Source organism: Strix aluco, chromosome 21 (assembly GCF_031877795.1).
Source record: "Strix aluco isolate bStrAlu1 chromosome 21, bStrAlu1.hap1, whole genome shotgun sequence".
NCBI classification, from domain to species: Eukaryota; Metazoa; Chordata; class Aves; order Strigiformes; family Strigidae; genus Strix; species Strix aluco.
The window spans coordinates 11,736,522-11,763,000 of NC_133951.1; the positions used below are offsets into that span (position 1 = coordinate 11,736,522).

General features: G+C 49.7%; 1 protein-coding gene across 1 annotated transcript; it reads left to right on the plus strand.

Annotated features, from left to right (window-relative positions):
• AXIN2 (axin 2) lies at positions 1–25,779 on the plus strand. Its single transcript, XM_074847465.1, has 11 exons — positions 1–231; positions 1,423–2,352; positions 8,311–8,451; positions 13,954–14,056; positions 15,945–16,085; positions 16,295–16,791; positions 16,930–17,112; positions 17,397–17,615; positions 18,223–18,318; positions 19,543–19,710; positions 23,935–25,779. Exons 2-11 carry the CDS (start codon positions 1,529–1,531, stop codon positions 24,059–24,061), a joined length of 2,499 nt encoding a protein of 832 aa, XP_074703566.1. The 5' UTR covers positions 1–231; positions 1,423–1,528; the 3' UTR covers positions 24,062–25,779.
• Positions 25,780–26,479: the final 700 nt, after the last annotated feature.

Below are 26,479 nucleotides of genomic sequence, written 5' to 3' on the forward strand. Positions count from 1 at the left end.
AGGGAGGTGCGGATCGCAGTGGGCTCCTTCCCTCGCAGCCCCCCTCCCGCCCCCCCCCTCCCCTTCCCGATGCTCTCCGATGCGGTTGCACCGCCGGGGAGGAGAGGAGGAGGAGGAGGAGGAGGAGGAGGAAGGACAGCGAGGGGCGCGGGGGGAGCGGGGCCAGCCTGCGCGCTGCCGGCGGCGGAGAGCGGCGGGGCCGCGGGGCGCGCAGCGAGCTCCGGCTCCGCGGTGAGTGGCAACTTCGGGGGCAGCGGGCCGCGCTCCCCGCGGCTGGTTGGTTTTGGTTTTTGTTTGGTTTTTTTTTTTTAAATACGGATTTTTCATTTTATTTTTAATTTTTTTTTTTTTTTCTTCCTGTGCGCGCCTTGCGGTGCCCACGCTGCGCGGGCGCGGTGTCTCCGCGGGCGCGGCCGGGGTCGGCTGTTGCACAGGGCTCGGAGGATCCAAGTCGCTCCGGACTTTTTCTCCCCCCCCCCTCCTCCCTTCCTCCTCCCCCCCCCCCCCCCCCCCACTAGTTCCAGCTCCGACCTCTCTCCTCCCAGCCCGTCGCCATTTCTGGAGCAGGTTTTTATTATTATTTATTATTATTATTGTTATTATTATTTTGCACGCCCCTCCAGCGCCGGGAAGACCGGCCGGCTGGGGTCGGCGCCGCCGGGGCTGCCCCCCTCTCCCCCCCCCCCCTCCCCCGGTGCTCCTTTCTATTTATTTTCCTCTTTCCGGAGCCGGGGTTGATGGATCCCGTCCCCGGGGGGGCGGCGGGCGGGGGCGCGGGGCCACCCGCCTGGCCCGGGATGCCCCGCTGCGCACAGGTACGGCCGCCGCGCCTTAACCCCCCCCGAATATTTTATTTTTTGGGGGGGGTGGTCCCCTGCTCCAGCATCTGGTCTCCGCAGAGAAGCGCCCCAAAAAGCCGCTTTCCCGAGCGGGTGCGCCCCGTCGGGGAGGACGGACGGAGACAACACACACACACACACAAAAAAAAAAAAAAAAAAAAAAAAAACGGCCGCCCCCGGCAGCGCGGGGCTGCTGGGGCGCGCAACGTGCGCGCTGGAGGAGCGCGAGGGGAGAGAGGGTATGGGGGGTGCAAAATGGAAACCAGATGCCGGAGCAGGGACGCCCTGTGCTGCCGTGAGCTGTCGGGGGGGCCCCGCTGCCTCCCCCCCCCCTTCGGCCCCGCTAAAAGTGCGCCGGGAGCGGAGCGGAGAGTCGCGATCGGGCTGGCGATAGAGCCGCGCTCCCTCTGCCCTGCCTTTCTCTCTCTCCCTTTCTTTTTTTTTTTTTTTTGAATGTGAAGAGTTGAAAAGCCTGTTTACTTTTTGTCTTTGATGTTGGGAGGATCTGGTTTTGATTAGATCAATACTCCTTTTTTCTCTTCCCCCCCCCCTTTTTTTTTTTTTTTTTTTTTTCCCTTTGCAGAGAGGAGGCTCAGAGGATCCCCTGCTGACTCCAGGCAGAGGCAGGCAGAGGCGCAGGCAGCTCCTAGAGGAACTGGGAGCCCCTCTCCCCACCGGGCTCCGGAGCCATGAGCAGCGCTGTGGTCCTCACCCACCTCCCAGACCCCAGCAGCAGCTTCAGGGAAGACGCCCCCCGACCCCCTGTCCCTGGGGAGGAAGGAGAAGCACCATGCCCGCAACTCGCCAGCTCGTTTCTCCCCAAAAGCCAAAGCTTCAAGGCCATGCCGGTGCCTCCTGCCCCGCGGAGGAATGAGAACGGACTCGGGGAGCCGGAAGGCAGCGCATCTCCAGACTCCCCTCTGGCCAGATGGACCAAATCCTTGCATTCCTTGTTGGGAGATCAAGATGGTGCCTATCTTTTTCGGACCTTCCTGGAAAGGGAAAAATGTGTGGATACCTTAGACTTCTGGTTTGCCTGCAATGGCTTCAGGCAGATGGACCTTAAGGATACCAAAACTTTACGAGTAGCCAAAGCTATATACAAAAGGTACATCGAGAACAACAGCATCGTCTCCAAGCAGCTCAAGCCTGCTACCAAGACCTACATAAGGGATAGCATCAAGAAGCAGCAGATAGATTCTATCATGTTTGATCAGGCACAGACTGAGATTCAGACTGTGATGGAGGAAAATGCTTACCAGATGTTTTTAACTTCTGATATATACCTCGAATATGTACGGAGTGGAGGAGAGAATCCTGCTTACATGAACAGCAATGGACTGGGGAGCTTAAAGGTTGTCTGTGGCTATCTCCCGACCTTGAATGAAGAAGAGGAATGGAGCTGTGCAGACTTTAAAAACAAAATCTTGCCTTCGGTAGTTGGACTATCCAGCAAGACGTTGAGGGTTACGGCGAATGTCAGAGCTACGGAGACGATCGAGAACGGATACAGGTAAGGGAACCCCTGGAAACTGCTTTGTTTTAACTTTGAGGACTTTGAGAGTGCTTTTTGGAAGGCTGTTGGGGTGGCGTGCTGTGGAGCTAGCAGGGAGGCTGGGCTTCCCGTGGGGCTGGGAGCACGGGTGCTTCCCTGCCCCTCCAAACACTGGAATTTGGGGGGCGTTGGCTGGGTTTGGTGTTTTTTTTTTCCCCTTCTGTACAGAGGAAAACAAGATACTGTGCTCTTAAGCCCTGTTGGCTCTTTCAGTTCTCTTGTAGATCAAAAACTTCATAGCAACTATGTCCTCCGGACATACGTTAATTATTGGTTCAACTTTCAAACCTATTAAGAGCAGTAGTAGAGTGGATCATACAGACGCATGAATAATGTAACCTACTAGTATCCCCAACTCCACCATCAACCAGTGTTTAACTACGTTGGTTATGTGGGAAGCAATTGTGCGGTCATGGAGGAGGAAATGTATGCACTTATTACATCAAACTCTGCAACTTGCACAAAATCTGCTTTTATTTTGACTCTGTGTGTGATGTACAGCCTCTCCCATCGCGTTGGGTGTTGGTATCGTGTCAAAGCCATTTAGGGTGGCTTTGAGCCAATGCATACAGGAGGATACTTAAAATTGAGTACTTAAGGTAATAGAGATGTTCCAGGTAGAGAGTAATAGTAGATCTTTGGTGCTTTCCTGTAGATCTTTGGTGCTCTCTTGTTGACCGTGTGCTCAAAGTTAAACTCATTAAAACGTGGTTGTGTCTAATGGCAGCTCCTGAGGATGTGGGGAGTGTTGTGTGGTGACAGGGTCTTCTTGTGCCCTTTGGCTCGGGGTGCATCTGTCTTGCCCAACCCTTCTCTTTTGTGGGAAATGTTGATGGCACAGTGGTGTGAGGATGAAGAAAGTAAGAGCCATCTCAAAGTGCAGGGGGGGATGGGGAAGAGAGACTCTGATGAGCAAATGATGAGTTGTATAATCCTCTGAAAATGTATTCTTTCCTCTCCCCACCCTTGCCATAAATGTGGATTGTTGAATCAGGGCTGAGAGGAGAGGGCTCCGCCGGCAGATGTGCGCGCTCCTCTGCTGGCCCAGGAGGTTGGGGTTTGGTATGGTGAGTGTTTGACATCTCGTTTACAGGAATTTTGAGAGTGTGACTGTGATTCATGGACATCAAAGGGCATCAGGCTTCTCCTGGGGAGGCTTTGCTGGAGTGTGCCCTCCTCTCCTGCCCTGCAGAGAGCTTCCAGCTGTGCCGGGCTTCCTGGTGCCGAGCCGCTGGGAGCTGGGGGGGGGGTCCTCTTGCCCGTGAGGGTGCTGCCGAGCCAGAGGCCTCTTTGGTCCTCTCCCTCTCCTGGAGGCCCTCCCTGCCAGCGGAGGGGTGATGGAGGGCTGTGGGTGTGGGCAGGAGGGATGCGCTTCGTCCCAGCGTGCCCTCTGGACCTCTCCTGCTGTGCGGGGGGGGCACTCGCTGGCAGCTGGTCTGGGGAGGACTTGGGGTTTGGGATCCTCATCTCGTGCCTGAGTGTTACTGTCTGAGCATCTGCTGTTCTCCAGAACTTGGTTTGAACTGCTGCCCTTCGCTTGCTTTCCAGGAGGGGGATGTTTGATGCTTTTATCTCTCAGCCTTTGTTGGTATGCAGTGCTGGAAGGGCTTGGCTGTAATGTTCTACCAGAGCTGCAGGCCCTGCTAAAAACCCACATGTGCCTTGTCCGGGAGAGCTCTCGCAGAACAGTGGCTGCTTGCCTGATTAGCGCTGGGGTTTTTTTTTTTCCCCCTTCTTTTTTTTTTTTTTTTCTTTTCTTTTTTGTCCAGGGATTAATGCAGCTTGCTCCTCACATGTCAGATCTACCCTCCTAGGACATTAGGTAGTGCATTTTGCTTTGATCACCTTCTGTTGAATTTCCAGGAGCTTTTGCTCTCCATGGGGCCAAGAGATCTCAATGCAAAGTGAGGGAGGTCAAGCTGAGATGCTGCTCAGTTCCTCCCTGAGCTATCCGTTTGTGAAGCCACTTGTGCGTGCATGTGCTAGAAGCTGATGAGCATATGGATGGGTTATCTCTCATCACTCAGCGTTTAGGATTGCGTTTAGGATTGGAGCTGAAGCTTGCACAAAGTCTTTGCTGGTGAGTGGCCAAACCACACCTCCCTCCTCGTGTGTGTGATGGTATTAAAGAATTTCTGCTCAGCGCGTTATGGTTTTGAAGTGCTGTGCAGGCTCTTGCCATTCGCTTCGGTGGGTTTCAATGTGATTATACCAGCAAAAGCCGGGAGCGCTGGGCTGAGCACACCTGATGGTGGGAGCAGAGCGATCTCGGGCCAGCCCGCTATTTGGATGGGAGACCACCTGGCAGTCCCAGGGCACGGAGTCACGGCCAAAACCATGGCAAACCACAGAAACTGTACAAGTTGAAAGACTTTGTTTGGCCCCAGCATCAGTGATGGACAGGAACAGGAGAGGTCAAGTGAAAACACAGTGTTTGCACCTGGCTGCAAAACGGGCGTATGCATGTAAACTGCTGGTTGTATATTTGGAGCCCTAATACAGGGAATATTTTAAATGTAGAACCTCCCTCTTGTCCTTCAGAGCGACTCCCCTCCCCTGTAGGTTGTGGTGTGGTTAAAACTGGCCTCCCCATGCTGCGCTGGACCTGGCCCCATGCTCCAGGAATTCCAGCTATTATTTATACGCGCTTCTAAATTTATCACGCACGACTTTGTGTACACAGAGAGCGCTTCTTCCTTTGCAGCGCCGCCGTGTAACGTGGTTTTGTTCAGTCCAAGGTGGACTCATCTGCCTCCCATTAAGCTCTAACATCAGTGGGACTGGCCTTGCTTTGAGAAGGCTGGGGCTTGCAGATGGCCTTCTGCCGGCTCCCAGTGCTTCCTGGCCTTTGAAAGGACCCGCCGGTGGAGCTCCTTGTGTGTGAAGTTATTGGAACCAAGTTTGGCTTCAATTATCAAAGTAAATGATGCCATTGTAAAGCTATGCTCCAAGCAGTGTTCTACAATTAGAGCATGGAAGCTGTGATTAACATAGTTTTGCTAAAATATACTTCTTTTTTTCAGGTTTGTGCACGCGTTTTTTTCCTTTTTTGTTTTTAAACCCATGATTGCCCAGTGATGTCTGTCCCAAGAAAATACTTAATGAGATTCCATTTTGCCTCAAAATGCTCCTTGTAGAATTTCTTCTCTCTCTGTATAAAGCTGTGGTTTGAAACTGCCAGAGTGCTTTTATTCCTAAGAAGCAGAGTTTGACAATTAAAAAAAACCCCACACTCTGAAATTGCACCCTCATAACAGGGGATACGACCAAAAGCCCCTGAAATTTTCAAGGCATTATAATACCTCTGATATGTCCATTGCCTAACATAGCATATAGAGAGTTACATGCTGTGTGTCATCACATCAAGATAAGAATAGGCCGAGAAACATCAGACATTCTCCTTGAAGCTCCAGAGCAACTGCTACCTGACAGCTGAAAACACTTTGCATTTTGAGTTTGGAGCTGGGGTGTGTGTTTGTGCGTGTAGCATCTGCGGCAGGAGACCACCGCTTTCCACTGGAATTTAAAACCCTTGCAGGCAACTTCATGCATCTGGGTGCAATTACTGTAGTAAGGTGGTCAAAATAAAAAAAAAAAAAAATTAAACATAACAAAACAGCCCCCATTGGTTTTCTTAAAGGATTGGGGATCTCTGTGAGATGGTGGAGTGTGGGGGCTTACTTTTAAAAATAGGTGAACTTTAGGGATTTTTTTTTTTTTTTTGTTGCTCCTGAGGTGCTGGTATGTGAATCAGTGCTGCAGTCCAGTACTGATGGGAAGATGAGTTAGTTCTGGCCACTTTCTCTAATTGTCTCTTTCCAAACGCTGTGTTTGGACACACCTCCTCTCCCTGTGCTGTATTCATAGGGTCCTGCTGCCTCCGCCCCCACCCCAGCCTCTCCAGCTGGAGGAACATGGCACATCAACCCTCCTGGGTGCAACCAGGGGTGGCACAGACACCTTCCAGCAAGGTGGTGGTCTTGTGCTGGGGAGCATCCTGCACCTTGAGCCTCAAGGAGCATCCTGCACCCTTGAGCCTTGTGGTCCTCAGATGTGCTCTCAAGACCTGAGATAGCTCTTATAACTATTTCATTGGAAACTGCATCCCTTACACAGTTGACCCAAAAGCCCCCCAAGGCCCTAGGAAGGGTCACTTGGACTGCACATCCCCCTGAATCAGAGCAGGAGGCTACATGGATTTTAGAGGAACTTTTTTGTAGTAGTAGTAGTAGGATAACTTAGCTTTCACCCACATGTGGAATTAATTTATCTTTGAAGATTTAACTTCTTTCCTGTGACATTCCTTACTATCTCATTTTTTTTCTTCTTCCCAGATATATATTTTTTAACATCTTGATCTCCCCATCAGAAATGCCTTGGCCTCCTTCGCAAAGGAATGCAGCCCCGGCTGGGCTGAATACCTGCCTGCAGCCAGCCCCGTGCCTCTCATACCAGAGAGGCCTATCTTCCCCACCATGCTTCCCCCTCCTTTTTTTTCTTTCTTTTTTTTTTTCCCCCTTTTTTTTTTAAACTTAAGCCTTTGTGGAGGCTCCTGTTTTCAGTGCTGGCAGAGCAGGAATGCAGCGGGGACGCGGGGTGCCTGGTTGGTTGTGAGGGATGGAGAGCGGGGCGGTGGGAGGACATTGCTGCTCACTTAAACCCGGCTGGTCCCCTCCAACCCCCGTGGGGGCAGGGAGGTGGAAAGTCCATTAAAAAAAACCTGCCAAGCCTGCTGGCACATTCCTTAGGCCCCCAAGTCCTGGGTAAGTGGCCCTAATTATTAAAATCAGCAGTCCTTATCAGATGACAAGGCCTTTTGCTTTGATATACAAAGGCAGCAGCTTAACAACCCCATCTTTCCCTGGAAGAGAAACAAAATATGCACCTTAACGTGAGGCTTTCAAACCTCCCTGCATAATCCCCTTATCACCTGCCAAAGATATGTATATTGATCCTGGCTGGGAAGTTGGAGTAATGGGAGGTATCGGGCAGGGGATGCCCCGGTCCCCCCCTCCCTGTGCGGTGACCTTGTCATGGTGACCCTGCCACGCTCCGTCACACAGCTCATGTCACTGCTCGTGAATTTTTCACGCGACCGCTCTTGGGTACTCAACCCAAACATCCAGGCTGGGCTTTGGGTTTGCTTCTCCAAGTGAAGCCAAAGGTGTTGGTATCGGTAACCCATGTGCCCATTAATACAACCCGCTGCTCCTGTCCTCGCATCCCCCATCCTCCTCTTCCCCGCCCAGCTCTATGCACAAAACCACAAGTGGAACAAGTAGTAGGTTCTTCTAAAAATGGGCCTTTTTATTGCATGGTTTTATAATGCCAGGAGGATGGCACCCATCTTTGGGAGGCCAGGCGTGAGACAGCACATTTCAGCCCTGTCCATGACGCATGGTGGTCCCGCTCCAGTAATTTCAGGCAGTTCTCTTGTTTCAGGCAACACAGATACCGTAACTTGTATTCCCAGAGGGGCCCTAACTCCTGTCTTCAGACTAGACTTAAGCATTTATTAGCTGGTGCCTCAATGCCTTTCAGGGGGACTTGAGTTACGAACTTCTTGATCTTTTGCCAGCTGATGCCAACAGCAAAACTGCTGACCTCTGCAGCGCAGCATCAAGCTGTAAGGACCAAGTTTTTGAAGGTATCCAAGCATGTAGAGGTGCTTCCTGGGTTTTTCTACAGCACGCTCCCATTGGTAAAATCAGCGTCTTCAAAGTTGGACTTTGGGTGTATCTAGACAAAGTGTGTCCTGGTTGCTGCTGGTCTGAGCAGTGGATGGTTATGGCTTCTAAAGAGGTCGAGCAGTCAGCGCGCGTGGTTCGCGTAAGGAGTGTGCTACCATGAAACTTGTGTGCTTTTCTCTAGCCCAAGACTGGCTGATAACAAGGTTCCCGTTTTGCTTGTCCCTAGGTCCTTCAAGAGGAACGATCCCATTAACCCATACCATGTGAATTCTGGCTATGTTTTTGCCCCAGCCACCAGCGCGAACGATAGTGAAATATCTAGTGATGCCCTGACGGACGACTCCATGTCAATGACGGACAGCAGCGTGTAAGTATCTCGTGTCGGCCGGGTCCTCTTGGGATGCACCATCTGTGACTCAGTGGTGCCGATGCACCACGGGGAGTGATGGGTCCAGGCTCATCACCCGACTTCTGCTTGCCGTTGGCTAGGGGCTGCCAAAACCGAGGTGTGTGCCCAAACCGAGAGGTGTAGCAGGGCATGGTAGCCTCGCTCTTCATGCAGTCGCCGGAGGTATCGGATGGAGCAGAGTAATGAATCCCTCTATTGCCATATTGCAACCGAGCAAACTTGTTTTCTCCTATGCTAATGGTGGTGCCTGACTAACCCAAGGAGCGTATCTCCCTGAGCCTTTGTCTTAAGGCCAGGCTTCCTTAACTAGTTATCAGTCATCAAAGAGGAGGAGATTACTTCCTGTAGGAAGTACTTTCTGTAATTAAGGTTTGTCATTAAGGTCGGAAGGTACATTAATAGGGCCAGTGACCTGAAGGGGCAAATAGCTGCTCATCTAGTGGCTGGGGCAGTCTTCAAAGAGCCATTTGAATGGAGCTACATGGATCAGGTCTGGGTGTTTCAGGAGTGTAGGGATGAGGGATGAGAATTGTCTTTTCCTCCTGATTCTGCTGAGAGGTGTGCAACTGGGAGCAAGTCGTTTGACTGTTCTTCCTCAGTTTGCTTTCCCCAGCAGGAGAGAAATGGTGCTTTTGTGTCTGAGGGTAGAGGAGACAGTAAGACTCACTTAGTGCTCCTAAGGACCATTTTTTTCAACTGGGCAGAAAGCAGATGTTGCCTTTTGCTTTTCATGATCTTCACTTAAGTACAAGTGCTCTAGAAAAGCCCACCTGTAAACAGAGTGCTGCATTCCTGGTCTTCATCTCATAAGTGAAACTTCTCCAGTGTCTCTGTCAGATGTGTCCTGTGATTACTGTGTACTCCTCGGAGAGGTTTGCATGCTGGGTTTTTAAAGTCAACAGTGCTGCGTGAAGATGCACAACAGAAAACAGGATTTACCAAAAATCCTTGCATAAACAAAAGCGCTTTTTTTTTTTTTTTAATGCACATGTGTGTTTTGAACTGATATTATGGAAAAAAATAGTTTGTTGTCCCACCAGATTCCCTTATTGAACAATATTGGCATTAAATGAAAGAGCTGAATCATAGGGTGACTTCTTTATTTCTTCTTACTGGCTCTGGTTGTATGTGATCATGTGTCAACAGAGCATTCATTGGGTTAGTCATTTCTGGACCAGTGTAGGGTCACTTGGGATTCACAGGGCTAGGATTATACCCTCTCTTCACAGCAATGCCAATTGTAGGCCTTATACAGATGAGAGCACTGAGTGAGAAATAAAGTGCATGGTGGATGAAAGGCTTAACTGAATCGCTTTCAGCCCATTGTTAGTCCAGGGGAGCTTAGCGGGGATGAGAGGGCAGCAGCCCGCTTTGAAATTTGCTTGAACAAGTGAATAGGAGCTCCCCATAAAGCAGCGCGTGAAAGGAGCCTGCCTGTTTTTTCCTGCCGTAACAATAGCCCGCGCAGGCTGTGAGAGTTTGGGGAAGCTTGGCTGATTAAACTGCCCGCAGCTCCAGGTTGGGGGGCGGCGAGGAGGGCTGGGGGGGGAGCGGGATGGCAGAGGTTGCAAAAAAGGAATATTTCCTGCCGCAGAACCGGTCCCCTGGGCATCCCCGGAGCCACGCTCCATCCGCGGGGCTGGGAGCCGGCGGGCACGCCGGGGTGTTGGGTGGTTTTGGAAGTGGGAGAGGTAAATTGGCAGTGTTGGAGGCTGGGCTTAAAGTTAAGGCTGATGTAAAACTTCCTTTGCAGAGGCGCAGGGCTGCTGCCAAGATTGCAGTAAAACCTTTGGGATTCGCAGCTTCTCCTGGCACCTGGCTCCGCTGGTTGCTGAAGATGCTGTGAAGGTGTTTGGGGCACAGACCCGCTGTGCTTTCACAGGCTGAGCCTGGGCGCTCTTCTGCCTGCGAGGTTTTACCGCCCTTTAGCAGAGGACCCGGGTTTATTCTGTTTCGTCAGTGCGAATGCAAATTAGTTCTTTTGGCTTATATTGGTATCAACTGAAGAGGAAAAACTTGTTCTGGAAAAGTCTGTCAGACATAGCAGTAAAGTGATGGTTTTTTAAAAAATAAATCTAAATCTGAACTGTCCTGGAATTAGGAGAGGTCTCCAAATAATGCACGATCTGCCTTTTTTATTTTATTATAGATGGCAGGGATCAGTCTGTCTGTATATATTTTGTAATAGCCACAAAGCATCATGCAAATTTATATTTCCATTTCTTGATTGGGGGGGGAGAGGAAAGGGGATTTTTTTTTTTATTTGCTTATATCTTATTTATGGATTTACTTTGGACACAGGGGAATGCTGCTGAGCAAACTTCAAATATTACCTTATCTTACAAACCAGGCTTTTGATGTTGGCAAGATCAGAGGCTTGTTTCAGAGCCGTTGCCAAATGAAGATGGGAGTGAATGCATATGCGCATGAGTCTGATATTTCAAAGCAGCAGTAAAACTACATTCAGGTTAGGTCAGGCACATCTGAGTCAAAAGGCTAAGATAATTGGCTCAGCTTAAATGGCAGCTGACTGGGTAGAAGACTTCAAACTAGTGTTTCCCCCAGAAACAGATTGGCTTAGCCCCAGCCTGGTTAGCTGAAATGTTTATAATTAAACTCTACTATTTGGTGCCTAAACTCTGTAGCTCTTCAGCTCGCAGCTTTTAGTAGCCAAGAAAGTGAGTGCAAATGTTTGCTGCTGGAGCAAGGGGAGAGGTGGCACCTGGAGAACTGGGGTTAACCTTGTCCTGCCCCAAAACCTCTGGCCAAGCTCAGCCTTTTCATTTCAAAGGCACTTTCTCCTGGGCCAGGGCATCAGAGTTCCCCCCACCCTCCCTATGTCTTGCTGTACTGAGCCTGGCTCAGGTTCCATCCATCTGTCCCTGCTGCAGTCAGGGATCACCCGCTGGTCACCCCTTCAACCCTGGCGTTGTCTGTTTTCCCCCTGGTTTAGATGCAAGGCCTAGGTTTAGACTGTACTCATTAAAGTAGTGGTAAAAGCCCCTCCCCAGTTCCCAGGCTGACTTTCCTGGGCTGCTTCCCATCCCAGTGAAATACCTCTTTTTTTTCCTAATTTTTTTAAATTCTGCATTGTTACAAGTTGTAAAACTCTTCTGACAATGCAGGGCTGTAGAAGCAGGGAGCAGGAAGTTTGATGTGGGGCTCTCCAGTGCAACCGGAGCAGTTTTAGGGGGAAGGCGCAGCCTTCGTACCGACCTCAACGAGAGCAAATCTTAAATAAAATGAGGAGCCACGCTCTTGGGTCGGGATTGCTTTTCCTGCTCCGAGCCACCCTGCCTGGGAATGGTGTGAGTCCCCACTCCTGCTCCATAGCCTGTCCCAGGACTGTCCCTTTGGGCAGGGACGGTCCCCTGGGGCTGGGAGCGTGGGGACATCCCTCAAGGAGATGTTCTCCCAGCTTGGTGACCACAGCAGAGGGGTTGGGGATGGCATCTCATGCTTGCAGACCTGGAGGGAGGTGGGGAGCGCAGGAGGGCTGCAGGGCTCCCTGTTGTCCCTTGGTCATGTCCTTGGGTGCCTTGCATGGAACGCGCAGACCTTCAGCTGCTTCCCTGCTCTTCCCCATGTGGCCTCTTGGACTGACATTTGTAGAGGACACCTCCTTTTTTACTGAATGTGTTAATGGGATTAGTCCCGTATGTATGTATGCATGTAAGGCGCTCATACTGGCATTTTTACTTACCTTTAAAATGCCTGTTTTACTGGTTATTCCCAATATTGAAGGTCCTCCCTAAGAGACCCTTTTCTCGGTAAGCCTGAGTGAACAAATGCTTCTCTGAAGGTACAGATGCTTTGGTTTTCACCTTAGATTTGCTTTTCCCCCATCCTCCCCCAAAGGTAGGGCACACCATGTGCCCCAAGCCCTGTTGCCCCCTGGATTTGTGGAGCAGAAATGCTTGGTGGCCACCAGCTGCTGTGGTTGGTGGCCATGGCCAGCTGCGATGGCTGGTGCGTGCTGGGCTGCCTCCCCAGAAAGTGCTCCAGAGCCCCGTGCTGTGCAATGGGGACATCAGGACAATGAGCTCCTTTTGCTTGTAATGTAACATGCGTTCGTGGACCATGTCTAGAGGAGGCTGATGTTCATCTTAATGTGGCATTAAGGACTTCCTCTGTGCTCCCAGGGCGCTCTCTTTTATTACAAAGATTTTTCCAAGTTTATTAAGATGAAATTGTTCTGATCTTTCACTCCAGGTTGATCTTGCTCATTAAAACAATGCCAACTGAATGCTTTGGCCAAGATTCCCACAAAGGCCTGCAATAGTGTGCTTCAAACCTTGAGTGTGGAGTGATGGCATCTAGTCACCCTCCTCAGTAGAAGGGACCCGGTGTCTCCAGGAAGGCGTTACCTTGTGCCTTGTCTCCGGCTGCATGTCCAAAACATGTCGAGGTGTGCCCACCACCACCATGGCCATGGGAGCTGGCACACAGGGACGCCGTGCCATGTTAGCTCCTCTGGTAGTAGCACGTGGCCACCGCTGTCTGCTCAGCCGCCGCTGCTCCTCCTTGGGAAGAAGCTATTTTCTCCACTTAGGAGATGAGTCAGGTGTGGGGGCAAGTGGATGAAAGGGACGGGACCGGAGATCAAGGTTATTCAGCCAGTCTGAGGGAAGGGGTGGAATTAGACATTGAGGGAAGGGGTGGAATTAGACATTCAGGATCTCCAGGCGTGCTCTTCCGGCTGTCCCCGCTGTCTGTAGAAGGCCCTTTAATCCTGAGGTAATTTTTTGCGTGGCCAGATGAAAACACCCCGCGTTGCCTCGAGCGGGCTGTGCAGGGTGCTGTTCCCACTAGTACTCCTCGCTTGGTCTCTTCTCATGGCTTCCTGGCCATGATCCGATGTGGCCGAAGGGAGCGGCGTCGTGCCCGGAAGGTACGGCCCGGCTTTGCTCATGCCTCGTGGTGGCCTGCCTGTGCCGGGCAGCCTCAGGGCAGAGAAACATCCCGGCTCTTAAGTAGGGCTGGAGATGGGGAGCAGCCTTTTGCTGCCCATCCATCTTCAGCCTCTTCCTTCTTGTTTCCACTGTGCCAACACTCCAAGGGGTGTTCCAGAGCTTGAGGAAAGTTGTGGTCTTAGAGAGTGTAATTCAGTGGTGAAAAAGCAGCAGAAATAAATGACAGAAGCAGAAACCTAGCACTGGAAGGGCCTTTCTGTAAGATGCCTCAGAAGTGAAGCTGATGGGATCTTTGGGCGTCTTCCCACGTGGAGTTGCCTTCAGCTTTTCAGCTTTTGCTTAATTACTGCACATCCACGTAGATGGTGACACAGACACGTCCCAAGCTGCCAGATGTTTGAAGCTTCAGGTGATGTTCAGAGGGCTCAGCACCTCTGGGAACGTGGGCCTGTGGCGTTGCCTGGGTGGTTTCAGCGGTGATGGAGAAGCATCTTGGTTAGAGCACGGGGAAAGCCCTGACTGATGGTGACCTCTCTTCCATGTGCAGAGATGGGATCCCCCCGTACAGAATTGGGAGCAAGAAGCAGCTCCAGCGGGAAATGCATCGGAGTGTCAAGGCCAACGGTCAAGTTTCTCTACCTCATTTTCCGGTAAGTTCAGGTGGGAGCTGCATGTTCTGGGATGGCCGTGGGAAATGCTGGGACTGGGAATGGGCGCAGGTGGAGGGAAGGGAGCAGGGGAGGAGAGCGTTTCCACCCCTACGTGATGCCAGAGAAGAAGTGCTGCTTGGTGTTGGGCAGGAGCCATGTGCTCTCAGCATCCTTGCAAAAACACGCGTGTGTACAGTCACATTTTGGTCCTTCCCTGAAAATCAGGTGCTAATTAGGGCTTCTCAGTGAATTTGTCCTCCTGGTCTAAATCCAAGCATAGATGCCCCGGTTGGGTCTAGTGAGAGCCTTGGCTCTGGCCACCACCCTGACACCTCCACCAGTGCCGAGCAGACCGGGGCTTGGCCTCACGCGTGTCACCAGCAGCCTTCGAGAGCTCACTGTCTGTAAGGTGGCGGGAAGCAGGATCGCCCAAAAGAGAGACATTTGCAGCAGATAACGTGCCTTGCTCTGAGGGGATCCGATTCGCGGCCTTGCCGTGCTCTCAGAAATTAACTCGCTGACTTGCTAATTCAGTTGACTTGCAGACTCCTGATTCCTGCAGTGAATAAACTGTTTACACAGACAAGTATAAACTTATCTTGTCTTGAGATTAATATGCTAAAATTCCTCTTTCTGCTGTCTTAAGCAGCAAGAAATCATAGATGGTGTGGGGGGGGGTGGTTTATGTGGTTTTTCTTTTTGGTATTTTTTTTTTTCCCCCTTCCTCCCTAAAGAAAGTTCTATAGTCTGAGCTTGTAAATTAGATTATTTTGTCCCAGGGCGTGCAAATCGACTTTCTCTGTAAGGCAGTGCTTTGATCAGGGACTGAATAGAGCCAGCTTGTGTAAGAGTGACAATTTCCAGCAGAGTGGCCTTTTTCTACCCTCACATCATTTCTGGAGCTAAGTGGTTGCCGGAGAGAGGCCCCACCTCATCTGGTGGGTAGTATGTGAAAGAGTTGGCAGTTCAGCTTTCTGCTTTCAGGGGGAAAAAAAAAGAGGGAGAGAGAGGGACAGTGGGGGCGAGGAGTGGGGTGCGTGGGGGTGGCAGGAGGGAGGGCAGAGTTGGGTGGGTGGTTTCTTTTTCCTCTTTTTTTTTCCTCCCCTTTTCCTGCCATGTTTGCTTCTTTTGGCAGAAATTCGCGTTTCGCCTTTTTATATTCTGCACTTGATTTGGAGATGTTCCCTTTTTCCCTTGATAGATCTGCTTGAGGCAGCCAAGCTCAGCAGTGTAGCACCGCTAGCCTGCAGCAGCTTTCTTCATTTTCTGTACAAAGAGATGGAGGGGGGGGGAAGAGATCTAGGACACTGTTGAGACAACACTACCTCAAAGGTGCCCAGTGTGTAGCCAGGAAATAAATTACCAGCACTTCTCTGATCTGCAACCGTTTGACTTCTTTTTTTTTTTTTTTTTTCCTTTTTTTTCTTCTCCTTTCCCTTTTTCTCCCCCATCTTATTTTTTTTAATTTCCAACTCCTTTCTGTTTATACTCACTTTATTCCTTGAGTTAAAGTCTCTCCCTCCCACCTCAGAGGGTTTTTTTTTTTTTTTTTTTTTTTGATGTTTGACAACAGTCTTTGAAGATTTTCTACTTCAGAGTAGCTACTGATGGGCTGGTTGTACTACAGAGAGAACAAGCGGGGTTCCTCAGAGTGCGACCAACTGCTCCTGCCGAAGGCAAACGCTGGTGGGGAGGATGTCACTCCATGAGGCCACAGCACTAGCTCATAAAAATCCAGAGCAGACCATGCCTAGTTGCGGTCGTCTTTTCATCCAAACATGGAGACACAACAAGCGTAGCGGGGCCGGCGATGCTGCTCCGGCTAAGCGCCCGCGCCCCGCGCCGCCCGCTAAACATGCCTTATGCCTTCTGTCCCCGCTCCTTGTAGAGGACCCACCGTCTTCCCAAGGAGATGACCCCGGTGGAGCCGGCTGCCTTTGCCGCAGAGCTCATTTCCCGGCTGGAGAAGCTGAAGCAGGAGCAGGAAACCATGGACAGTCTGGAGGAGAGGCTGCAGCAAATCAAGGAGGTAGGAGGATTAACCCTCCCGGGGCCGGGCAGAGCTCGCTGCTTGCTGCCTGGCTTGGGGGGCGTGGGAGGGGGCTCTATCCTGCCCATAGGGAGGAACGTGTTTTGACCACGCTGCAGTTCACGAGCCTGCGGTGGGGACATCCCGGCGCGTGCCTCGCCGGCTCCACGTCCTCTTGCATTTATTTCTCACCATTGCTTGGCTGACAGGACGAGGAAAAGGAGGGCTCGGAGCTTCCCACCAGCCTGCAGAGCAGTCGGGAGATGGTGAACCCTCAGCATCCGCAGCACCCGCTCTCGCTCCTGCCCTCCGGCAGCTACGAGGAGGACCCCCAGGCCATCCTGGACGAGCATCTCTCCCGTGTGCTGAAGACCCCCGGCTGCCAGTCGCCTGGCATGGGCCGGCACAGCCCCCGCGCCCGCTCCCCCGACTGCCTGCCGACGGGCAAGCTGCAGCCCGGCGCGGCCTCGCCGGCCATGTGCGCCTTGGTGGGTAAGGGATTCATCACCAAGCAGACCACCAAGCACGTCCACCACCACTACATCCACCACCACACCGTGCCCAAGACGAAGGAACAGATCGAAGCGGAGGCGGCTCAGCGTGTCCAGTGCTGCTGCCCGGCGGGCAGCGACTACTACTGCTACCCCAAGTGCAAGGGCCACCCGAAAAGCACGGACCCCCCTCTCCCTCCGCTGGAGCCCTTCGGGTAAGTCGCCAGCGTCTCTCTTCGTTGCACCCACCCCAAACCATCGCCCCGTCATCCCCCTGCGACGGGGCTGATGGGCACAGCCCCGGGGCAGCGCAGGGGGCTGACGGTGGGCTCCTGTCCCCTTCTGGCCATCAGCAGGACGGGGATGCTGCCGAAGAGGCCGGGCAGAGGAGCGGACAGCGTCGCCCTGCCCGCCGGGGACGGGGGGCTGCCCGGCCCCGGCGGGGTGCAGCTCCCGGGGGGCGAGGCGGACCGGGCGCAGAACGTCTGGCAGTGGATGCTGGAGAGCGAGAGACAAAATAAGCACAAGCCCCATAGGTAAATACGCAGCTGTCTACAGCAATATCGCTCCCGGTAAATATTTATATATTACATGGGCTGTCTATTTTTACAATCGCTAAAAACAAATGAGACTCTTTGCTCCTCCGGTTTAATATAAAAGCTGTTCCGCAGAACCAGAAAAACCACAAAAATGTCATGTTTTTGGCAATAAACCTCCTTTCATGTTATGACAGACTTTTGAGAGGGAGCGAGCAGAATAGGAGCTGCTATTAAAGTCATATTTTCCAGCTTTTCTAACCCGACTTCTTCCCCTCCCCAAGCACACAAAGCACAAAGAAGGCCTACAGCTCCGACTTCGCCAAGGGGGCCCCCGGCCGCCACCACCCCTGGGGGACCAGCAGCCACCCGCGTGGGGTGCAGCCCGCCCACCCCTTCGTCCAGGACCCCGCCATGCCCCCGCTCACCCCACCCAACACCCTGGCGCAGCTGGAAGAAGCGTGTCGCCGGCTCGCCGAGGTCTCCAAGCCGCAGAAGCAACGGTAACGGCCATGGAAGGGGTAGTCCTGGTCCCGCGGTGGGGTCTGGGGAGCAGCAGGGGTAGGGAGAGGTTTGCTGGGTGCTGGTTGTGCTCATCTTCAGCCAACGCTCGGGCTGATGGCGGGCAAGGTGGTGGGGGAACACGGACCGTGTCCTCCCCGTCTAGGTAGAGGGTCAGCCACAGGGCCAGGCTGTGGGGACGTGTGACGGCATGGCTTGGCCGAGCCCCAAGGATGAGCCTCCTTATTCCAACCCCACCCTACCCCAGCTCAAATAGTTTGAATCCTAGACTATTACTTCCACTCTTTTGATGGCTGTAATTTGCCCATTTTTCCTCTGGGACGGACTCCAGCTACATACCAAGTGGAGAATTGGACTGGTTATCGTTCATTTGGGTATGGAAGGATAAATTAGCCCACAGCATTTTTAATTCTTCCTTTGATTGTTTACAACATGCGAGGGTTGATACAAAGAGCCAACTTAACGACCCACAGGAGACTTCAATTAAGAAGACTGTATTTCAACAATTTTTTTTTTAAAGTTTTTTTTCTCTTTTTTTTTTTTTTTTTTCTTCCTCTTCCCCACTTGCCCTCCCCCTCTCCACTTCAGATGTTCAACCTCAAATCAGCAGAGGGATCGAAACCACTCCGCTGCCGTTCAGGGGGGAAACACCCCTTTCTGCAATGCAAGTCTAACGACAGAAGAGTGAGTATTGCACGCGGAGAAAAGGATGGGGAAATATATATATGTCATAATTGTATTTTCATTAAATGGATTGTGCTTTGAAAAGAGAGGAAATTCTTATATCTGAAATTTCGTCTTTCAAACATTCTTCTTAAAGAAAGAACAAAACATTTTCAAATCTTGTCTCTGGCTCTTTTTAACTTGCATTCCTGTAAAGTGGACAAAGATTGGATTAGTCTAATTACAGGATGGTTCTTTTAACAAGAAATCTGCTACAGAGAGGTCTAAAATGGCCTAAATAATTAAAGTTTTCTTTCTTACCCTCTTCATCTTAAGCAATGAGTAATGTTTGAAGTCCAGACTGAGCCACCTGACTAGAGCCTTTCATTTTTAATTGGTTGACCTTAAGTCCACCAGCTGTCTTTGCTAGCAGCTTTTTTTCTGAAGCCACTCTACAAAGACTTAGAACAAATTAGGAAGACTAAATTACTGCGGACTAACACTTTGTGACCTTTTGACATGCCAAGTGTACATTGCCTCAGAAGCAGTTGTAGATTTGGCTGCATGGTATTCACTAGAGCGTTGCCATCTTGCTGGGTAATATTGTTTTAATTATTCTTTAAGAAGGGTTTCTTAGTGCAAACGACAAGATCCAGTTAATTTTGTCCTCACCAGGGAAAAATAAGATTACCTGTGTGCTTCAGGTGAAGAATCTGGCAGTGGTTTTGCTTTGTTAGCTGTTGGTGGTTGCAGGTGGTTTTGTGCAGGAGAAGGAAGCTTGGCACATGCTGTGTATGAAGGCAGATGAAACGAGCCTTTTAAAATCAGATGTGTACAATACTGGGGCTCACTAGGTCGAGGTTAGCCCATGGCGAGCCCTACGCACGCTCACCTGGCCTGCAGTCCTGCTCTGATGCTTCCAGCAAGCATCTAACCTCCATCCCTCAGTTGTCCCATCCATAAAATGGGCTGAGGGCTTTGCTGCCCGTGGCTGGGTGCTTTGCAATGCTGAGACTCCCACCATCACAGCGAGCAGGAGCTGTTGTGGGAGCCCAGCAAAGGGCTGTGCAAACGCAGCATGACAAATTCACAGCGAGTACAGGAATATCTGACTTCTCGGGTCACACCCAGGGTATTTCTGACCAGCATTACATGTGGCAGAAACACTGCTGGATTGAGTGCGGTGAAACAGCCTGTTCTCAAATGGTAAAATAGAGGGTTTTGTGTGTGTTTTCTGTTTTTCAGTCACAAAGAGCCAAAGAAACTGCCAGTTGTTCACACCTCTCAGTCTAGTGAGTTGGTTGTCACCTATTTTTTTTGTGGAGAAGAAATTCCCTACAGGAGGATGTTAAAGGCCCAGAGCCTGACACTTGGGCACTTTAAAGAACAGCTGAGCAAAAAGGGAAATTACAGGTAAGAATCTCTCATTTGTTTGTTCTTTAGTATATCCTAATAAGTCAGAAGAATCAGCAGATGTTTTGCAGGTCTACCCGCAATGACACATTTACCTTACTCTTCAGAGGCTGTAGATCTTATATTCTTCCCACTCAAACCAAGAGCAACCTGGAGATGGAGAAAGGGGCCCTGAGCAGTGGCTTGGCTGCGGGGCCACTTCCTCTCCATCTCCCTGCCCAGCCTCCTCCCCCAGTTGCATGAGGATGCAGGCTGGCAGGCTTCACGCTCCAACCCTTGTCCAAAAAACCTGAATACCAGGAAAAGCTGGGAAAGGCATGGAGCGGTGGGGTTCAGTTTCCAAACTGGGATCAGCATTCATCTTGGTGCCGGCCTCCTGCTTTTCCTACTCATTTGATTTTTTTCATTTTTAATTTTTTTTTTTTTTTTTTGTGCAATGGTGTGGCCATAAATGGGGCCTCTGTAAGGTTGGGATGTTGCATCTGAATGGACATGCAGCTGAGGTGCAGCGAGCTCGCTTTTCTCTTCATTAGGGAAAAAACCTCTGCCCTGGAGGGAAAGCTCCACCAGCAATACTGAGTTCCTCCTCAAAAAACGCCAACAAACCCTGCCTGTCTGGTTTCCAGGGCCCAGCTCCCAGTTTAACCAGTTTGCTGCTTCCCCTGCTCTTCTAGTTCCCATGGCAGTAGCTTCACGTTGGCTATTTTTGCTGTACTTTCCCAGCCGTTCTGGCCACTAGTGGGATCATCTGCTGGTCACTTCTCCTGCAGGGTGAGCAGGAGAGGGAAGTTCCAGCTTGAAGTTTTGAATTTGCACTGAATTTGGTGGTGCTTCACAGAGCCAGAAGGCTTGCCCTGGAACTGGCAGCCTCAGATTTAACCTCCAAATGGTCATTTGGGTTTGGTACAAGGACTTTTCCAGCCTTGTGCTCCATTTCTGGCCTGTCTCTAGCTTTGGAAAGTCCACCTATGCAGATCAGAAGTGGGTCACCCAAGGGTGCTCTTGGGCTGGGGGATGCTGAGCTGGGATCTGTCGTGGCTGTTACACGGTGGGGCTGGGGCTGAAATACTGCCAGTCCTTCCCCAAAACCATCTTTGCAGCCCGCCCAGCTGCCATCAGATGGCAGCAACCTGCAAGTACACCCAGCCTGGACAACCTGCAGGAGAGGTCCCTGGGCTTCTTGCACCCTTGGGCCATTTTCCAGCCCCTAAAGCCACTCCCAGCCAGCTGTGTTCCTCCTCTGGCTGATGCAGCCTCATGCCCCAGTTGCAGACCAGTCTCCGTGGCCTCACCACTGGTCTGCCACTGCTCCAGTGGCTGTGTAGTGTGTCCCCCCCCCCCAAAAAAAATCCTGTTTGTTTGTTTTCTATAACATTTTTTGTGTGGTGCCCGAGTGCAGGAATAGGCTACTAAAACCTCTGTGGCCCAAAAGCCCCTCCAGGTGCAATTATTTGTGCCTTGTCAGACTGTAATTACTTTAGAAAATGTTTTTAAGTGACTGACAAGGATGAAACAACGTTTTGCTTAGATCTCACCCCTTTACACCTGGGTAAAGACAATACAGAAATTTATAAAAAGAACTTGGGTACGTGCCCAGTATTTTATCTTGCACAGACACAAGGTGAAACTAATTACACAAATGTGTGTACCTCCAGGGAATCATTTTCATCTAAGCTTTGACTTTTGGCTGGACTTTGAGTGAAACTGCGGGTGACCTTCAGGGAAGAGGTCCGCAGTGCCCAGAGTAGCGTGTGTGTTACGGGGAGGCACTAACTAGGCTGCTTTGGTCACATCTGGCATTGATTTCTTTTTAAGGCACATTTAATAAGCATGTCTTTGAAGCCGTTGCCTTTCATTTAATGCACAAAGACATGCAGAAATGCTCCGCTCTCCAAATTCTTTATTGATTGGATCAGTTTGCGAGGCGGGTACCTCGGGCTCCTGCGATGCCAGAGCCGCACGGCCGGCCCCGCCGTGGGGCAGCCGCCGGGAAATCGCCGCTTTGCTTTCCTTCCCGCCCCCCCTACCCCCCCCCAAAAAAAAAAGGAATTAAGCAGTGATTTAATACTGATGGCGTTAACAAAAAACAAACATACATGCACAAAAAAACTGGGTGGTGTCGGGTAATCTGAAGATGGCAGCGGTTCAAAACAGAGCTGTAACGCCAGGCCTACTCGCCTCGATTGGTGCCAGATGTCCCAAAAAATAAAAAAAAAAAAAAAAAAAAAAGAGCAAAGCTTGCCACATAAAATATGTTTCAATGGAAAGCCCATTTCTGAGCAAATAAGAGCAGAGTGACTCGTTTGAAGATGATGTGGGGGAGGATTTTTTTTTTTGCTTTGCCTCCTCTTTTTCCTTTTCTTTTTTTCCCCTTTTCTCTGTGAAATAAGGTTGTAATTATGTAAAAGGTCATAGCGTGTTTTCTCAAATAAAAATTTTGTAAACATAGCCAGCGCTTGGGCTTGTGGAGGAAGTTATTGGGAAGAACGGCTGTTATCTGGACAGGGGCGGAGAAGGGGAAAGGGAAGAGAAAGTTCTTTGTAATTCATTCAAACTTTCCTTGGGTTTTTTTGGTTTTGTTTCAAGGCTGTTGGCCTGGGGAATTGTGGCCTTGACCTGCAGCATGAAAGTTGGTGGGAGTTGGGCCATTGACTTCAATGAGTGCAGGCTCCGAAGGACTTAAATAAGATGTTTTTCCTTGCTGAGCCATTAAAGACGCAACATGTGTCAGTTCAGCTTGGAATGACTTTACAAAAATAAATCCTAACCATACCTTGACTAAATGGAGCTGGTTTCATTGCGTTGACTAAAAAGCCAGCTTTTATCCCCTTACCAAAATAATTTTAATGTACCCTAAAAATAAATAGATTTGCAAGCCGTTGTTACTGAGTATTTTAAAAATGTGTAATAGAACAGTCACTAAAAAAACCCCAAACAAATTCTAAGACCCTGCGTGGCTCTTTCAGTTTTAATAGTAGAAGTGAGCTTAATTTGATCTCCTTTCCCATCCTAAAAAAATACTAACTGCAAACCCATTTCCCCTGGCAAACATCTGCCAACTCCAGTTGTCTGGAAACTACAGGGGAGGGGTATGGGAGGTGCTGAATTTTTTAATTTTATTTTATTTTTTTTGTTGGTAATGCATCTGATGAAGGTTTTTCCATCCCTGGCGATCGGATGGCAAAGCACTTTTCCAAGGGAGCAGGCATGTCCGAGGAGGTGTGCGGCGGCAGACGGACAGGCTCCCTAAATGCTACCCCTCTGAATGGAAGCCCTTCATTTGTGCATATGCAATTAAGCAGCCTTAGAAGGAAGAAAGCTCCAAACGGGATAAAAGGAACCTTTAATCAAGAAGCTGAACGGTCTAATTCAGGATAATAGAGGGGTCCTTACTGTTTGACACAGGAGGGGTGGGGGTGCTTTTTGTCTCTGGGAGCGTTGGCTTCATGATCTAACGACCCGGAGCAAAAGAGCAGGAATGCAGGACACTGCTACTTGACCTCCCCGTGTCACGTCCCGCAGGCTGGACCAGGGCTGCTCCGTGCCTCTGCCTGCTAGGAAGCGTCGGGAAACACGTCCAGGAGTTTCTGTCACTTAAAATGGAGACGTGAATTAGGCATTTGGTTGTTTCAAATGTGAGGCTCCCGGGGTTTTTTTTTTTTTCAGTAGGAGTACCACAGAGTTTCAGCTTTTGCGTTGCAGGAAGCTGGGATGGTTTTCTTTTAATCCATCTGTATGCCTAAAAAGCCTCTCCTTTTAATAACAGTTGCTAATTTTAATGTTGGGCTTCAGCTTTGAAACAAGAAAACACATGAAAGAAAGAAGGTGGGGAGAGAGGGGAACCTTAAGAATGCTTTGCTTTGAAATTCTATTTATTTATTTTTTAAATAAGATATTTGGCCAGAAATCACCACGCTTTCTAATTTTCTTTACGGCCAAGGATATGCACTGCCAACGTGTGTAATTTACGCACTGTAGAAGCTGTTGTCACCGCTGAGGAGCTTGCACAGCCCTGCTCCCTCTGTCCCATCGCCATCCCTGCAGGCCCGGGGATGCTTTCATGTTGCTGGACCTGAGCAGCTCTGAGGTTTTCCTGGCCACGCCGGGCGCTGGAGGAGCATCCTAGGAGGGAGAGATTGGAAATGTTGTGGTTAAAAGAACTGCCAAAGCATCCTTTGCTTTACCTTTTGATTTTTAACTGTGTTCTAATTCTTCTTACCACAGATACTACTTCAAAAAAGCAAGCGACGAGTTCGACTGTGGTGCGGTATTTGAAGAGATTTGGGAAGACGAAACCATCCTGCCGATGTACGAAGGAAGGATTCTTGGGAAAGTAGAAAGAATCGATTGATGGCATCTGTGTTTCTTAAGAAAAGTTAAGCTAGAAAAGTCTTTGGACACACAACAGTAGTGATGACAAGGAAAGAAAAAAAAAAAAACTTTGAAGGAAAGTTTTGAACCAATGAAGAAAAATAGTGAAGTCTATGAAGACTTTGCTGAATTAGCCTTAGAGGAAAAAGATGGCATTTATTATTCATGAGTTGGGTACTGAGATGATAAAAACCCTGAACTATTTATTAAAAACATGACCACTGTTGGCTATTGGAGATGCAGACCGTGTTTGAGAGACTTCCATACATAATATATGATTTCCTGGGGATCTGAAAACTATGGACTAAGAGAAACTGTGTATAGCTTACCTTAACAGTAATCCCTATTGATATTTATTGAACAGTCTGTTTTCCCTTAAGTCCAGTTTTTGGATATGCTGCTTTAACAATGGAGAAGAGAGGGGCTGGGAAGTGGGGTGATGGGAGGAAGGATTATTTTATTTTTTTACATTGTTCCCACTATCTAAAATTTAGGAGTTTGGCTATGAGCGCATTCGTGATTTTTTTTTTTTTTTTTTTTGAAGGGGGAGGAGGGAAGGAGTGACGTTGTGCCCAGTATTTCTCCGAGTGAAGATAAAACTTTTCTAAAGAAATAATAATAATAATAAAAGCCGAAATAAAAATACTGTCCTACCATTCATCTAGAGACCAGTGCATTTTAATCTATGCTGCTCTAATTTGAAATAAAGGTCTTAAGCGTTTAAGATGTTAGATGCAATATTACAACAGCAATTTGTTATTTTGTCCATGGATTTCTGCGGTGTGAGGTTTTTGCTTTGCTGCTGTCAGTGGTGAGGGTACCAGGTGGTGTCCAGTGCCTCTCTCGGTCGAGGCAAGGGAGAGCAAAACCCTGAGCCTGGGAGAGCTGTAGAAGCCATACAGTTCCCGTTTCCATACTTAGCACACCAAAAGGACACGTTGCAAAAGCCGGGTTAAAAAACCCGTATGTATTCCACGTAGCTAGCTAATTTTGTTTAGCCATTCTACTTCAATGTTAGCACAATTGTATTTCAGTGGCGTGTAACTACGACGGGGCGTGTTTTCAGATCGGTGTGGAGCGCGTGATTCGTTGTGTGGTGGGTTTTGGTTGGGTTGGTTTTTTTTTTGTTTTGTTTGGGTTTTTTTGCCTTACCTTCACAAGACCCATGTGAGCCCGTGGGATATGTGGGCGAAGGCGCTCTGCAACCCTTGGCAGAGCTTCGTGTGTGCGTGTGCGCGGGTGTTGGGACAGAGCGACCCTTTCCCGAGAACGACCTTGCATTTCTACAGTTGGGTTTTGTGTTGATTAAGTTAATCTGTGCATTCTGTTTGCCATTGCTACTTTGTATAAGTCTGTATATATTGTAGAAAATGTATGGTGAAAATATTAATACACTATCTCTAGTGTTTTTAAAATTTAATCAGTACAGTACCTGTGCCTGCATGGTGTTACGAGACCATGCGTCGCCCTATATTCAGGGTTCAAGCTTTCCCTTGTTTGTTTAAGGGGTTTATGTATAAATATATTTTATGCCTTTTATTACAAGTCCTGTACTCATGACTTTTGCCATGGCATTTTGTTCTACTTATACTGTAAATTATGCATTATAAAGAGTTTCATTTAAAAAAAAAAAATTACTTGGTACAATAATTATTGTAATTAAGAGATGTAGCCTTTATTAAAATTTTATATTTTTCAAATTAATATTGTCTGACTTTTTTTTCACCCTTAATGCCTTAAAAGGTTTCTTCTCATGGATGGTGGTAGCTGGAAACAAGAGCTGAGCTCTGCCCTGCCCTGGCCAGGGCTGTTCCTACTGGGAAGTGGTTGCAGCTCAAGTAGGCAAGGCAAGGGCTGGGGCTGCTCTCTAGTCCAGTGATTAAATTGTCTACGGCTCCTTCAGGTAACTCAGCTACAAATTTAGCGTGGCCTTATTGCCCAGGCTGCACCGCCAAGCCTGCCTGACGGGGAGAGGCCGGGCTGATAGAGGAGTGGGGACTTTCTCTTCCCCTGCAAGTGGGATGAGGGAGCCAGGGTGGGATGTTGGAAGGGACATGGTGGCCCCGGAGCTCTCCCACAGGGCCGTGGCACATCAGAGGGGTTCATCGCTGGGTGATGAAGGGTGGGCACAGCCTCACCCAGCTGCGATTGAGCCCGGACTGCTCACCTCCATCACCTGCCAGAGCAAAACCCAGCTTTGTAAAGTCCTGGCTAATGTGGCTGCGTTGGCCAAGACAAACTGGGGAGAGATTCGATGGAAGCGGCTGAGCAGGACAAACGCTGGGGAGATCTTACCCCTGCGCCTTCCCTCTTGCTGGTATTTATGGTACAAAACCTGTTTTATAGCTGAACGAGCTTAATTTGTTCCTGAGGGAAGCTGCCCATACCAGGGATGGAT

Excerpts from the sequence above, each read along its gene's own strand:
- AXIN2 (XM_074847465.1), top strand. The coding sequence starts at position 1,529 with ATGAGCAGCGCTGTGGTCCTCACCCACCTCCCAGACCCCAGCAGCAGC. Across the intron at positions 8,452-13,953 it reads TCAATGACGGACAGCAGCGT|AGATGGGATCCCCCCGTACA; the intron begins GTAAGTATCTCG and ends TTCCATGTGCAG. Across the intron at positions 14,057-15,944 it reads TTTCTCTACCTCATTTTCCG|AGGACCCACCGTCTTCCCAA; the intron begins GTAAGTTCAGGT and ends CGCTCCTTGTAG.